We start from the raw sequence: 16,888 nt of genomic DNA on the forward strand, positions 1-16,888 counted from the left end.
TATTGACAATATCAGATTTTTAAAACTCAATATTTTAAAAGTGCAGGACAACTAATACTTTGTAAACCACATTTTTAATCCATGACTTACATTTGATCTTGTTTGAATGTTTACTGTTCTTTACTTTTATTCAGTGTTTTATGTCGCACTTTATCACCCAAGTGTATTCTTAGTTTGTGGATTTGTTCCCTGACAACGGTAACAAAGCTTTTCTTGTCTGATTCTGGTGCGGGAGACTTAATATTATCAGTTGTCAGTTCAAATGTAAAGAACTCAAATGGAGCATAAACTGTCCCTGGTGGTTAATGTCAGGCCTGAGCATGCTCCCATTCAGATTTTAAGCTTATTTAAATTTTTATCACATTAAAAACAAATCTAAGAGTCTTTCTATATGTATTTCCTGAGCATAATCGAGACAGACCTTTTAATAACAATTTAAAACAAAGAAACAGTCACATTTGTTTCTAAAATCTGCTCCTTACCTTGTATTTTGACTGACAGAAGATTAAAATGTGATTAATTGTACAGCCCTAGTGTTAATAAAAGCTGTATTAAACATAATCAGATATATTTGAGTCTTAAATACAACATATATGCATTTATTATTGCCATTAATTGAACATTATCATCTCTTGTGTTGATCCAGCACGAGCAGATGAGCAGTGTGACATCGCCCCCCAGTGGACACATGTCAAAGTGCTCATTGAACTCGTTGACCCTCATTTTGAAACTTCATCTCCAGATAATGACCCTGTATTTGCTGCTAACATAATGCTATGTTACATAATGGCAAATGTTGTGTTTCCTCGTGTGTTTTAAACCTTAGCGTGTGCAGCGTTGTCTCGTATCGATTCCGTTCTCTCTTTTATTCGTGCAGAACATCGGTAAGAAGATGTCGTGCCAACAGTTCATCAGTAATCTGGAGGGACTCAACAACGGCAAAGACTTCCCCAAAGAGTTATTAAAGGTACACGTCAAACTGTTTACCCATTTCACACATTTAAAACACGATTAAAGTATAAATATTTGATGAATAAATTGCCTTTTCCCCTCAAACAGGTCTTGTATAATTCCATAAAGAATGAAAAGCTGGAGTGGGCAGTGTGAGTATGGCCAATACGGATTTTCTCTTTATTGTGTGTGATTTGCAACAACATAACTTAATGAGAAGCGCATCAGTATTTATTATTGATCTGTAACTCTGTGATGTGGACAAATAAAGGCTAAATTATCTTATGTTTGGATAATGATGACCTTCTATTGGAGAAGCTTTGTTTGGGCGACTTTGTACTATTCGGAGTCGGTTTTGGACACCATACTTTTACTCCTACTTTAGTCATATATTTGCCAGCGTAAGAGTCTCTCACTTGAGTAAAAGTGCTGCTTCCTCTTCCTTCTGTGATTGAGTCTTCTTTACGTCGACAATATTAAACGACCATCTGCGTTTCTTGCACCGCTCGGTCGGTCCTGATTTAGTTTGTCTCACTTTTGTGTCCGATTTTGCGCTTCATTTCATGCCTTGTCCTTCACATCAAACTATAAATCAGATGTTCAGACAGTTTCTCTCGGACTTCATACAAATCCTGCCGTAATAAGTGAACTTTAGATACTGGAGCTTTAGCCCTACAAACCCCAAGCCCGGACGAATGTGATCAACAGTGGGAACAGTCTGTGTGTGTGGCCTAAACTCAAGGCGTGGCTATAACACAACCGTCATGTACAGGAAGGTCGCCGGTTCTACTTCCTGAGCCGCTGAAATAAAAATAACAATTGCATTTCTTGAAATATTAGCGCTCGTTTCTTGCTGTATTTGAGCTGGAATCTTAAAAACGCCTAAAAAAGTCCTCGCCATCCGCGTTTCTTAAAGTCGGGTGTTTCGGCGCGCGGCCGGTGTCGGCGACCTTGACGGTTGTTGTTGTTGCGGTTGCAGGGAGGAGGAGGAGCTGAGGAAGAGCCTGTCGGAGCTGGTGGAGGAGCAGTGCGAGGGCGGCGGCAAGCGCGGCGCCCGCATCTCGGACGGCTGCAACCCTTTCATCGCCATCCCCATCCTCCTGAACGCCGTCACGTACAAACACGGGGTCCTGACGCGGAAGAGCCACGCCGACATGGACGGCAAACGCAGTGGGTCCCGAGCACACGGCGCGCCCGCTTACGCTTTTCACCGCTGCAACTAAGTGTCCAGCGATTTGAAGACTTTTTAAATGAATTATCAGACGAATAAAGGTTTAAATATGGAGACTGAAGCCTTCTGGATAGAGAGCATTTACAATAGACACTCTCCTTGTTATTTAAAGGTCTTTTGTATGTGTTATGTACCGTATTACCGCACTATAAGGCGCTTAAAAGCCTTTAATTGTCTCAAGAAATCACAGTCCTGCGCCTTATAATCCAGTGCGTCTTATATATGGATTAATTCTGGTTGTATTTACTGATCTCAAAGCGTTTTTTGTGGTTTTGTTTCACTTAATGCGCCTTATATATGAAAAATGATGGAAAATATACCATTCATTGACAGTGTGTCTTACAATCCAGTGCGTCTTATAGTGTGGAGAATACGGTAGTCTGTTTAGTCCAAATAACTATTACAATGATCAAACTACGACCGCGATTCATTTTTATAGTCGACTAGTCGCAACGCACTGTGGACTAAGTGTTGATTGTTAATAATAATTCACATTTGTAATACAGAAAAGGATCATTTTTACACAGTTGTGCTTTGTCCTGAGAGATTGTGAGAAGATCCAGATTTGAACGACTGTGTCACCAAAACTGTCTTCGTTTGTAATCTTTGTGTTCGTGAAAGACCAGACGAGTCTTCTGATGAGTCTTTTGACGAGTCTTTTGACGAGTCTTCTGACGAGTCTTCTGACGAGTCTTCTGACGAGTCTCTCTGTGTTCCAGCTCCAAGAGGGCGTCGCGGCTGGAAGAAGTTCTACGCCGTTCTAAAAGGGATGATCCTGTATCTGCAAAAGGTAACGCCTCACATCCAACACCAGGGGACGCTTCAACCTGCCTGACATGTGAAGCTTCATCGTTAAGGCTTTAAGAACAGAAAAACTGCCTTTCCATCAAATGTTAATGAGAGTATTGGTTATTTTAAGTCTTAGTTGGAAGAGGAATAAGTAAATAAATATTGTTGGCAGTTATTTGTTGTTGAGAACAAATCATTAAAATGGACTTTAGTGTCATTACACATGCACAAGCCTCGGCAACAAGATCAAAAGTAACTTAACTGCTGTTCTGTCGTTTTGTAGAAGATAAATATACATAAATGTACTTAAATATACATAAATATACTTAAATATACGCTGTTATGTTGACCAGCCTCTTCCCCCCTGCAGGACGAGTACAAACCGGACGCGGACATTTCGGAGGTGGACCTGAGGAACGCCGTGAGGATTCATCACGCTCTGGCCACGAGAGCCACCGACTACAGCAAGAAAGCCAACGTCCTGAAGCTCAAGACGTCCGACTGGAGAGTGTTCCTGCTGCAGGCGGCGTGAGTCACAGCCTCGCCATCCACATGCCATCCACACGCCATTAACACGCAATTAACACGCCATCCACAAGCCATTAACACGCCATCCACACGCCATTAACACGCCATCCACACGCCATCCACACGCCATCCACACGCAATTAACACGCCATTCACACGCCATCAACACGTCATCCACACGCAATTAACACGCCATCAACACGCAATTAACACACAATTAACACGCCATCCACACGCCATTAACACACAATTAACACGCCATCCACACGCCATCAACACGCCATCCACACGCCATTAACACGCAATTAACACGCCATCCACAAGCCATTAACACGCCATCCACACGCCATTAACACGCCATCCACACGCCATCCACACGCCATCCACACGCAATTAACACGCCATTCACACGCCATCAACACGTCATCCACACGCAATTAACACGCCATCAACACGCAATTAACACACAATTAACACGCCATCCACACGCCATTAACACACAATTAACACGCCATCCACACGCCATCAACACGCCATCCACACGCCATTAACACGCAATCAACACACCATTAACACGCCATTAACACGCCATTAACACGCCATTAACACGCCATCCACACGCAATTAACACGCAATTAACACGCCATCCACACGCCATCAACACAGCATCCACACGCCATTAACACGCCATCCACACGCCATCAACACGCCATCCACACGCCATCCACACGCCATTAACACGCCATCAACACGTCATCAACACACCATTAACACGCCATCAACACGCCATCCACACGCCATTAACACACAATTAACACGCCATTAACACGCCATCAACACGCCATCAACACGCCATTAACACGCCATCCACACGCCATCCACACGCCATTAACACGCCATCAACACACCATTAACACGCCATCAACACGTCATCAACACGCCATTAACACGCCATTCACACACCATTAACACGCCATCAACACGCTATCAACACGCCATTAACACACCATCCACACACCATTAACACGCCATCCACACGCCATTAACACGCCATCAACACGCCATTAACACGCCATCAACACGTCATCAACACGCCATTAACATGCCATCAACACGTCATCAACACGCCATCCACACGTCATCCACACGCCATCAACACGCCATTAACACATAATCCACACGCCATCAACACGTCATCAACACGCCATCCACACGCCATTAACACGTCATCCACACGCCATCAAAACGCCATTAACACGTCATCCACACGCCATCAACACGCCATTAACACGTCATCCACACGCCATCCACACGCCATTAACACGCCACCCACAGCCATCCACACGCCATCAACACGCCATCCACACGCCATCCACACGCCATTAACACGCCATCAACACGCCATCCACACGCCATCAACACGCCATCCACGCACCATCCACACGTCATCCACGCGTCATCCACACGCCATCCACACGTCATCCACACGTCATCCACACGTCATTAACACGCCATCCACACGCCATCCACACGCCATCAACACGCCAGTCGAGGGATTAGATCTTCTTCTGTCACATCTGAGTCCAACTAGGTCAAACAAAGCAAGAATTTTAGCAAAATCTTTGTGAAATGAGTAGTTAAACTTTCTATTTGCACTTTAAGATTCCGAATTGAGATGTTTTGTCATGTTCAGAGGAGAAGATAGTGAAAATATACGAGTAGAAGAAGAATGTAGTGAAGGAGGACAAGACATTATCAGGGCTTTTGTCAAGAGGGCGTGACAAAACTATGAGGATCTCCTTGTAAACTGCACTCAAACGACCACAACTGCACAGGAGGAACTAATATTTGTGCAGAAAAGTACTAGTAAACTGTGTATTTATGTGTTAGCGATGTATAAATGAGATCAAACTCATGATTCGTTACTAAATCTACAGCTGACGCTCTCCATTTTGCTGTTGTCCCATAGAAATCCTCTTAATCGAAGCAATATAAGTTATAGTTATATATAAGAACAACACCAGGTCTTATTTTTCAGTCAATCAATCAATCTTTTTTTGTTTAACACTTGACAACAGCAACACCTGAACCAAAGTGCTTTCCATCAGCGTGTTAAAGACGTAAAACCAACTAAAAACTGTTACGAATGAATGAATAACGTAAAGGTAATTGTGATCAAGCACGTTTTAAGCTTTGAACAGAGGCAAAACAAAGCGTTTTTCCATCCTTTTCTTTCTCGTTATCTAAAAACTAAAATGTATCAACTTAATCCAAATATTTAAGTCACAGCATTGGAGAAAAAAACACTTCAATATCAACTGTTCCTCAAGTGAAATCTGCGATGAATCCCTGTTTGGCACGCTAATGATCAGTGTTGTTCTGGTTCTCAGGAGCGAGGAGGAGATGATGTCGTGGATCTTCAGGATAAACCTGGTGGCGGCGCTGTTCTCCGCTCCGGCGTTTCCTGCCGCCATCGGATCCATGAAGAAGTTCTGTCGGCCGATCCTGCCGTCGTCCTCCACGCGACTCTCCCAGGTCCGGCAAACGCACATACGTGTTTCTAAAGATTACACGCTATTGTACTGACCCAGAGAGCAGACTGGGATGTTTTCAAAGTGTACTTTCCTGTCAGTCAGTTTCAGCGTTAAATGATCGTAATATGTCAGATATGATTCTCATTTTATGTTGTCTCTCTTTTAAAAGTACTTTATTTGGTGCAATATTTAAAGGAGCCATAATATGCTAAATCGACTTTTTGACCATTGTTTTCTCTTCTCGTTTACTCATTCATTTGCATTTGAGTAATCTTCCTAATAATCTTCCAAATATTATGCATTATTTGTATTATCAGCCTTTAAACAAGCTCTTAAGTATCTTTAGTTTGGCATCTCATGTTTTAGAACTAAAATGTTTATAACAAACATGACGTAATTGCATTTGAATCTCTGCCATTTCCCCTGGGACTACCTCAGTTTGGTGCCATCTACTGGCTGCAGAAGGCATTCCACAAAGTTTAAGATAAACATAGATCTATGATTTCATCGCATGTCAGGCTGGACTCTCACTTCCGGGTCTCAGCACACAGTTGTATTGATCGTGATCAGACGGAAGAAATGCACAGAACGAGTCTAGAGATGATTTATGGACTTAAAACAGAAGCTTCTCTGCTGTTTTTAAGACCATAAATCGTCTCTAGACTCGTTCTAGCCTCGTCACAGATCGAGAACACGCCAATTATCGAGGAGATTCTGATGTTTTATGGTCGAAGAGGACTTTCTAACCAGGACTGTGATGAGGGAACAACATATTTTCAAATCCAAACGTACTCAAGAGCATGTTTAAAGGCTGATGACAATACAGATACTGCATCATATTTGTCCTTTAAGTTGTTTTAGATCAAAATACTGCATAAAATAATGATCCAGTGTTTCTCGTCCGTGGCCGGCGCAGGATGAGCAGCTGAAAAGTCACGAGGGGAAACTGAAGCAGATGAGTTCAGAGCTGGAGGAGCATCGGAAGAACCCCCCGACCTCTGACCCCAAGAGCCGAGACTGGGAGGAGCACCGCCTCAAGGAGCACTACCTCATCTACGAGGTAAAACACGCATACACTTCAGACGCAATACTGAGCAGCTCCAGAGGGCGGCGCCAAAGTCTCAGCTCCAGAGACGCGATCCGTTAAAATGATTAGTTTGTGGAGCCAAACCAGAATAAATAAACAACCTTGTCATTTATTCATGCGTTTCAACTTCATTTTGAGGATTTTTTGCAGTTAAAAGTTTGAATATTTTGTTTTAAATTGTTAATTGTTGTGGCAAAACTGCAGGAACAACATGATTTTTCAACAAAATACAAGATATATTTGAATCATTCCTCTCTTTTTGTGTCACTACTCAGAATCTCTGCTAAAATTGTGTTAATAATAGGCCTAATTATCTTTGTTGGATAGTAAAACTGATCAAACTAAAGCAGATACAAATGCAGAGGTTTCAACTTCCTGTTATTTGCATCGTTTTGAGGACTTTTTCCCCGTTCAAAAGTTGCAATATTTAGTTTTACATTGTTAATCGCTATGGCAACCGTCCCATTTTCTAATCATCCTGAAATCCATGGATAAACACAAAGTCAAATACAATATCCGCAATAATAAGTTCAATATTGCATAATTCATTTAATAATAAATAAAAGCTTTTTTAAGGCAGGACACGACGAAACTTTTCATTTATTTTTTCTCATTTTTGTTAGTTTTCTCTCTCTCATTTAGATGTGCACGTGGAAATAACACAATTGTCCAATCTGCTCCGACATCGTTTTAATGATTTCATTTATTCCACTTCATCCGTACATTTACACGGGACGTCGTAACCTCAAAAGCCGTTTTCTTAGAATATTTTTTTTCTCCTGTGGGAACATAAAAATCAGCCCTTAAGCAGCACTTACCAAACTTTACACTCTTGAACTTAACAGGATTTTGATGCATCGTACTGAAGGATTTGTCAATATCTAATTCCAAACCTGATTTATTAAAGTTTTAAATCTACAAAAAGAGGCGAAATCTTACATTTTAGGCTAATTATCAGTCAGATCGAGTCAAAAACTACATAAGAAATCAAAAAATCCCCTCTGTACATTTCCTTTGTATTTATTATATCAACAAAATGAACCAAGAAAATAAACCAGGCTCTGTCCAATTTTCTGATTTAAATGTCCCGAATAAGTGCTGTTTTTACACATAAAATGCCTTATTTCTACATAAAAAAATGACATGATGAAAAACTTGTAATATATATTTTTCTTACATTTATGTGAGTAAACGACAGGCGAAGTTTCAAATCGACATCTACAAATTCAAATGTTTTTCCTATCCACCTGCAGCGCCTCGCTCGATCCCCGTGGAAAGTTACATAGTGCCCCTTTAACTCATCCCCCTCTCTCTCTCTCTCTCTCTCTCTCTCTCTCTCAGAAAACCCGATACGAGACCTACATCAGTCTGCTCCAGGCCAAGCTCCGCGCCGACACCGACGACCTGGAGAAGATCGAGGCGGGCGTCATGGGAACGCTGCTGCTCGAGGGGCACGAGTGCCAGCTCCGGAAGACGCGCTCCTCCCCTGCCATAAGTCAAGGCCACGGCGGCGGAGTCAACGGCAAAACCCCGGCGCTCTCGGCGCAGAGGAGCTGAGAGCGCCCGAAAACGCGCCCCAAACCGTTCCTCTTTAAGCTGAGAACCTGCGAACTTGAACGTTTTTAGCTCTTATCCGATATTAGTAGTATTTTACAAGCTCCTCGGCGACCACTTTGTAGTACGAGCGACACTTTCCTCTGACGCTCGACCACTTTGTAGTACGAGCGACACTTTCCTCTGACGCTCGACCTGCGGCGGCCCAAGCCCCTTTTTTATTGCACATTTTGAGATGGTCCGAGTCGCGGCCATTTTTCTAACAGTATTATTCTAACGCGATGCAGTTTTAGCGTCGTAAAAAAGGTTCTAATTTATTAAAGACACGTGGGCGGTTGCCGAGGCGACGGTACGACTGTAGCATTCTCCTTCCCGGTTCGACGCGCGTGTGGACCTGCGCGACCGGCGGACGGACTGGAAGCCGCCGCGTCGGTTTTATTTATTTATTTAATTGCGCCGAGAGCTCTCGTCGCGCCCAGTGTTGCCGTGCCGACGAGCTGCAGGCGGAGTGCCTTGCCCGAGCGCGGGTTCGGCGGTTGAGGGGAGTCGCCCCCCAAAGCGGACGGCGGCGGGGAAGGTGTTCCCGCGGGACGGATGTCCGACGTGTGCCAAGGTGTTGTTTTAGTTTTAGAGACTTCCGAGAGTTTGAACGACATACGGCGCTTTTTGTCTGAGGCGGAGAAGGTGGACTTCACTGAGCAAACTGGAGCGAGACGCCGCAGTTTACTCACATTTACAGGACATTTTGAGTTTGAAAATGGCAAAAACTGCAAATATTTGGAACATGTTTCAGAAATGAGAGCCGGGTTTAAACGATTTGCTTCATTTCGTTGACATATCAAATAAATAAAATACAGCTGGGATTTTGGATACCGTATTCCCCGCACTATAAGGTGCACGGTCAATGGTCTATTTTCCATCCTTTCTCATGTATAAGGCGCATTAAACGAAACAAAACGTGTACCACACAAAATCGCTTCGAGGTCAGTAAACACAACCAGAATTACCGTATTTTCCGGAGTATAAGTCGCCAAAAAATGCATAATAGAGAAGAAAAAAACATTTATAAATTGCATTACTGGAGTATGAAATGCGGTTGCAAGTGTGAAATTAACAAATAATATCACATATAAGTCGCTCCGGAGTATAAGTATATAAGTATAAATATAAGTATAAGTCGCACAAACTAGCAAAACTAAGAAAAATACGGTAATCCATATATAAGGTGCACTTGATTATAAGGCGATTATAAGTCGTTTTTTTGAGCAAATTAAAGGCTTTTAAATGCCTTATAGTGCGGAAAATACAGTAGGTTTATTTAGTGTTTGGATAGATTTAATTTGACTGCAGATTGGTGCGAATATTCAAATGTTGCACCTTTTTTATTCTTATAACTCGATCAAATCAGGCTAGCAATTAGATATAAACCAATCCTTCTGCACGACGTGGTCAAGCCAGAGGTGGTGAACTTAGGTGTTTAGACGCTGCTGAACTTTATGTCTTTGTGTGAGCGAAAAGGCCTTTTGCCAAAGCAACCTTTGCGTTTACAATGTCTCGTATGAATCTGTGGATAAAACAGCTTCAGGGGGTCAAAAAATGGGCAAATAAAATGAGTTTTGCCTGTGGTGTCTCCCCTTAAGGTCCAGTATTAAAGTGCATACGACAGATTGAGTCAACATGACTATTGTACAAGATTTCTTCGTTTTCTTCCGTTTATGGAAAATTCAAAGTTCATGACATAACTTGAGAGGTAAACAAGGGTCAAAACTCATCTAGTTTACACTTTATTTACAATGTGACAAATGAATCTCAATGACGACACGTTTATTTTGCGCAATTAATGTTAAAACTGTCAGAATGTTCACAAATTCTCTTGTGTGTGTCTCATTTCGGATGGGATTTTGTGTTTTGACCACATTTAGCCGTTCCCTTTTAGATTTCAGGGCTACTTTAAACTTTCCCCCCCATCTTTTTCTTCCCAAACTGTGAAACTCTCTCAAATATTAACCGCAGACATGCAGCGTTGTCGTTTTCGCCCCAAAAAACGTGCATTTTTGAGTTGTATGGCCTCATTTCCGCTCCAGTTTGTCAGAGGAGTCCACTGTTTTTGGATTTGGTCTTTTGCACGTTCCGAGTGAATGATTCTGAAAGAGAACGTTTAGCCGTAGCATCAGGAGCGGTAACTTTAGCAGGGTCAAGTATGTGTTTATTTAAAGGTATACAATGTCAATAACAACAACAGAACCGTGTCTGTCCTTAGTTTAGACTTATAATCTATTCACATAGGTCTATGCATAATCTTAACTGTTCATCTCTCACTCTACAGGTGCAATAAATGGATATTGTGGAAAAGTTACTGGATTTCTTCACTTTGTTGTTTTAGAAAAGCTTCCGCAATTTGTCTTTATCCGTCGTCATGGAGACAAACTTCCTGGAAAGCAAGTGAGAATCTCTCTGAAGTTGTGTTTCGTTTTGATTCAGTAACATAAAACTGAGACAAACACCAGGACTGAAACAGGATCGAGGTTTAAAGTGTTTTAAAAGTACGTTCAGCTTTTCTCTGTTCCCGACATGAAGATACGACTGCTGTTAAAGTGCCTATGACAGGTTTTTACAGTTTTCTAATGTTGTATTTATTCCTGTTGTACATATAAATTATAGTTTTGCACCAATTGAGTCAATATTTGCAGAGAAAAAGTTGAAAAATCTGTAGGAAATGACAGGAAGTGACATCACACTAGGCACACTCATTCCAGTCAAAGTTTATGCAGTTTAAATTTACACAAAGAAACAACTTTTTTTGACTCCAAACATTAAATCAATAAAAATAAGGTTGCTCTGATATATTTTAGTAAAAAAATTGTAACATTACATGCGTTTTTTCCTCAGTATTTGTTGGGTAATTTCCTAGTGTGATGTCATCAATTACAAACAGGAAGTTAATCTATAAACCTAAAAAAAATTGCTATTCCGGGATAAGATTTTCATATGTTTTTTTTAGCAAAATTCAAAATATATTATCTTGCATAATTTTTCTAACTGCATTTTAGTTTAATGAGTTGTCCGACTTGTCATAGGCACTTTAAGCACTTTTCTACATCATTTGGATTATGATTAAAGGCATTTTAAAAGGAAAAAGTACCGAAAGTACAACAGCAGATGGCAAATAAATGTGAAGAGTGAGTTGTGGTTAATATCAGACGAATGCTTCACCAAAGGGACGTGTTTGTGTCACAATGCTAACGCTAACTACTGTGGAGGCATAAAAAACGAATTCAAATGAAAAATTGAAATAATAACCCACGTAAAACAATTTTTGCTTTAAAATGTAACTAGTTGTATATTTTATATTTTACTTTTTGATCAAAGTTAGCATTAGCTGTGGGAAAACTGGTGGCTATGCTAACAAATGTGTATGTTCTACATGATATTTTTTCACGAACAGGGTAACGTTAGCGTTATAAGTTTAGAAACAAGTAAATGAGTTAAGGTTAGGGCTTTGGGACAGGTTTGCTAACAGCTGGAACTGCGTCGCGCGATAAACGGTTAGCTTAGCCACCTGCTCCGCACCGTCGCACTGAATGGGCCCATCGTACCGCGAAATGTGATATTTGCGTTGCATCCCCGGTCCACTTCCCTAAACGTGTTTTGAAGGCGCTCAAACGTGACCGTGGATCCGAGCGGACGACCCCGACCCCGCCGCGCCGGCTAAACACGTGTCCCGACGTCCAGGACACGGCCCACGTGCTCCCGGAGTACAACAACACGCGGCGGATTTCCCGGAACGCACTCAAGGGTCTGATTCTCGGTACCAGAAAACCTCCGCTTTTCACGGAAGAGGCTTTGGAGACGAGACGAGAGGCGAGCGCGGCCGGAGAGCAGCTTGATCACGGCGGTGAGAAAAGACGCACAGGTGTTTAGCCGCGACCGTAGCCCGGGCGACGGGTTTGTGCTCCGGCTCACTTCAGTGGAACAGTGTCTTGTGTTTAATGGCGTAAACCCCTGAGCGAACCAGGGATTACGCCGAGATGTAAACGACGATGCGACTCAGTTTCTCCTTTAATCTGAAATATGTAGACAAAAAGTACAGTATAAAGACAATACTCAGAACTTACCTGGGCGACTGAGGAAGTACACATGCAATAATCAGGCTACTAATTTGCCCAACTCAAATGTGTGAATCATAATTATAATTACAAATACACCTTTTTTTTAACAGACAGTGTCGTTATTAAATCCAAATGTCAAAGTAGAACAAACAATTTATGATTTTGATGATCGCTAATAAACGTTAGTCGTCCATATTATACATAAGAAAGCCTTCGGTCGCCGTATTTCAGCCTTTATTTGGTTGATAATGTATTTAAAAAGTCTCGGTGTTCAATAGAAATAAGTTGTAGTTAAATTCTCGTGTAAAAGACATGACTCGTTTTGTTAGTTTGAAAAAGCCAGTTTAGCTGCCACTATGAGACTGTCTCCATGGAGATGTTGTTGCTTTGCCTGGAATGTTCCACGGTATGGCATTAATCCCTTGTATGTTCATTGTCGTCCTCTTCTGGGGTCATTTTGTCTCTCTTTTTCGCACCAGTGGAACTTAAAACTTAAAAAATGGTATTTACTCACGTTTTAACAAATCCCACAACCAGATAATACAGTTTTGGTATAAAAAAAAAGAAAAAGAAAAGTATTTGTTATTTTATGGCTGAAGAGACTCAAAATGACCACCAGTGTAACTCTATTATTGAATCACATTCTCTTACATTTAATTATTGTCTTCGAAAGGAACGACTGGTCCAATTTTTCTTTGAAAAACACCCGTCCTCACTGCGAGCTGCTCCTTTTCGCAGAGATACGTTTAATGCCACACCGTGGAACATTCCCGGCAACGCAGAGACCATCCCTCCATCAGAAATGTTACAGAGTGCACCTTTAATTGCTGAACCCAAAACCCAACTTTCCTTCAAAATGATTCCTATGTCGTGAGAGTTAAAGGTTTCTTGTGTTCGATTTTGTTTATCTAGGAAATATGATGTATTTAAATGTGTTAAATCTCATTATTACATTGATCAGTTTGATCTTTATGTTTCTGTTTCTTGTCTTTACACTTTTCTAAATGAAATATGAGTCATTTTGATACTAAATTTGTGTTCAAAGGATTTTTTACAGCTGAAATCTTAGTCCACGCTGAGCTTCTTGTCTCTTTGTCTCGTCTTCTCCCTGTTTTAGGCTCTAGAGGGTCGTAATAAATCAAATATATTTGTCGATGTTTAATTGAAATTGACCCTGGCACTTTGGTCTTGTATGTGAACTGTTTTGGGCAGGGCCAACGCTGAAGTAGAACACATATTTATCGAGTATTTAGTCTGATGTGCTTCATAAAGTACGATTTCATACCGACCAAAATGACTGCTGTCTTGTGTCATTATTTACACTTTGTTGTTGTAATTATTCAGCCTTGATTGGACTTAAGTGACCTACAATAAAAGCCTCATCACGATTTGTTTTTGCAGGTAAAAGCCGGAGGAGAATGTGGGTTAGTGTAGGTTTCCACGACGTCCCCGTCAGAAAACGTACATTAGTGCAGCAACTCTCTAAACTCTTCTTTATTATGCATATTTTAAGCACGATTAATTCAAGCCCAGTCACATTTGAGTCTTAATGGAAACTGATGACGTGGCTTCACCTCAGAAAAGAGGTAAAAATACAGCAGGCGGCGCTAGCATCGTGGTAGCATTTAGCCCGCAGCTAACGTTAGCATTCTGGGATAAATATGCACATTTGTACCGTTGGATCACTTTATTCTTCTCCATGTCTTCGAGTCGTATTTTGCGCACTATAAGTCTGTGTTTGCTCTTGTAGGTGTGGGACAGGGGGCGGGGCAACTCTTCTATAGTGAAATGAATGGATCATTCTCCACAGAGGAAAGAGGATTATTGTTGTCCTTAAGAAAATGTGTATTTTGTATTTGAACATGCTTCACTTGATGTGAAACTGTCAGAAGAGGTTCACACAGGAACACAACACAATATACTTTATTGTCCCATGGGGAATGAGAGGTGGACTCGTGCTGTTCAGTTAAAAAACTCACTAACAGAAGGTGAAAAGTGTTTTTGTTGCAGTTGAGTCTGCACTGGGGGGCTCTATAGCGCCGCCCTGAGGGCAGAGGGTCATGTTCTGAGTGGAGGACATGGGAAGGGTCTGAGCACAGAGAGCTCACAGATCAGTGCTTTTCAGTGTTTTGTTTTCAGCTGAATCTTTGCTCAAACCCAGAATTTTCCCGCTGTGAGGATTTGTGCCTTTAACTGCGTCTCCACCTTTAAATCATCTAAATTATCTAAATTCGCAAAAGAAAAGCTAATAACAAATGCAGGTTACAGGAGCCTAGTTACTCCTGGTGTTGTGACATCACTAATACTGCAGGGGGCGCACCGTGGTGTTTGGTTTGACTTTGCTAGAGACGCACTTTGTTTTTAAGCTTTAGTTTAGCTTTAACACTTTCATCATGTTAAAGACGTTTTAGATGTTTTACTTCAGACAAAAGACTGTTTTTGCCCGCCCCGCCCCGCTCCGGCCCCCTCCGGCCCTCTCCGGCCCTCTCCGGCCTCCTCCGGCCCCCTCCGGCCCTCTCCGGCCTCCTCCGGCCCCCTCCGGCCCTCTCCGGCCCTCTCCGGCCCCCTCCGGCCCTCTCCGGCCTCCTCCGGCCCCCTCCGGCCCTCTCCGGCCTCCTCCGGCCTCCTCCAGCCCTCTCCGTCCTCCTCCGGCCCCTGCAGGCCCCTGCAGGGCTGTGGAGTCACGTGAGCTTTAAAATGAGCTTCATGAGTTCAGGCCTAAACGCGTTTCCACCTTTCAACATTCACTTTAACTTTTATGTGACAAAATCCACCTGAAGCGAGTGTATTAACTTGTGTGAATGAAGTGTTCTAAATGTGATATTTGACGTTTCTTTTGGACAATTGGACACTTCTGAAGACGGTTCACAGCAGCTGAAACACCATCACCAACAAAAGTCTTAAAATAAATCAATCTGGTCCCACGTGGTTTTAATTTCATAAACTCTGAGTTTATTTGGATTATTTTCATTTTTTTTGTCAACAAATAAATTATATTCTAATTGCCCATATTTATACTTATTATACTTATTACCTGTCTCTTAATTACCCAGGAGTCTTTGGGGCAGCCTTTAACTTCATGTTAACACACAATTCTAACTTAAAAACACGATGAAAGATCTGAAGACGAGGTAAACTTTACTTATCTACTCTGCAGTTTGTGTTTTAGCCAAATTAATCGACAAATACTGTTAACTCCTGATGCAGTTCTGTGAAAATGTGTGATTCAAACTGTTTGGTTTGAGCTGCCAAGAAACCACTGACAAAAACAAAGGCCGAGTGTTACTATTTGCACTCATCTTGTGTCATTCGAGGTGTTTTTAGTGAGATACAACACGCTCATTTTAGTTTTAACATGAACTATTTACACGAAATATGAGAGATGCCAAATGCTGCTGCTTTTCCTCGCCAAAGGGAAGACTTCTTCAGCATTTTAACCATGAAATCTTCACAAATGAGGTAAGATTTATGCTTTTAATTCAAGTTGAAACTACTGTCAACTTCTGTCAACAGCTTTTGCGGTTTGTACAAAGACATATTTTATACGTTTTTACCTTTGCAAAGTTGTTTAAAATTCTAAATATTGGCTAAAATGAAATTGTAGCCACCAGTTTTAGACTTGTATCCGATGAGTTTGGCTCCTTCTAATATCTTTCTGTAAAAATGTCACCATTTGTGTTTTAAAAGAGATAAAAACGCATTGCTTTTTAACATTTCACGCACCACATTTAGACATTTAGACGTTTAGTCATTTGTGCAGCTATTTTTTTTACCCTGGATCGGCTGCAGCACAAATTATGAGTTTAATTTGGAGATTTGCATTGTCACCTCGCAGCCAAACGGTCTCGGGTTCAGTTCCCGGGTCGTGCGGGGCGGGTGCGGAGTTCAAACCCAGGTCAGGGTCTGAAGACACAGATTTAACCCGGTGACACTGCAGGACGGGTCAAACGCAGAGGACACGTTTACCTAACACGAGGTTACTTAAGTACTATATTACTAAACTGATTCATCGAGAAACTTCTAATTCAATAAAAACACTGTGATTCATCCCAAAAAATTTTTTATCGTCTGCAACAGATTCATGCATAAATAACCACAGAAAATA

At 41.7% G+C, this 16,888-nt stretch overlaps 1 protein-coding gene across 2 annotated transcripts in view; it reads left to right on the forward strand.

Annotated features, from left to right (window-relative positions):
• The window catches only part of psd2 (pleckstrin and Sec7 domain containing 2), a 61,863-nt gene extending 50,833 nt beyond the window's left edge, over positions 1 to 11,030 (forward strand). Inside the window, exons 6-13 of one of the 2 annotated variants that reach the window (XM_072439906.1) lie at positions 878 to 967; positions 1,060 to 1,103; positions 1,931 to 2,121; positions 2,902 to 2,972; positions 3,342 to 3,499; positions 5,890 to 6,034; positions 6,950 to 7,093; positions 8,462 to 11,030. In XM_072439906.1, the coding sequence (XP_072296007.1) occupies positions 878 to 967; positions 1,060 to 1,103; positions 1,931 to 2,121; positions 2,902 to 2,972; positions 3,342 to 3,499; positions 5,890 to 6,034; positions 6,950 to 7,093; positions 8,462 to 8,677 (1,059 nt within the window). In that variant the 3' untranslated portion in view covers positions 8,678 to 11,030. Of the gene's footprint in view, positions 1 to 876; positions 968 to 1,059; positions 1,104 to 1,930; positions 2,122 to 2,901; positions 2,973 to 3,341; positions 3,500 to 5,889; positions 6,035 to 6,949; positions 7,094 to 8,461 lie in introns of both variants that reach the window. The other variant, XM_072439907.1, reaches the window with a different exon arrangement.
• The last annotated feature ends 5,858 nt before the right edge of the window (positions 11,031 to 16,888 follow it).

The sequence above is a fragment of the Eucyclogobius newberryi genome, unplaced genomic scaffold (genome assembly GCF_026437365.1).
Source record: "Eucyclogobius newberryi isolate DKJ021-1_F unplaced genomic scaffold, fEucNew1.0.hap1 SCAF_11, whole genome shotgun sequence".
NCBI lineage: Eukaryota > Metazoa > Chordata > Actinopteri > Gobiiformes > Gobiidae > Eucyclogobius > Eucyclogobius newberryi.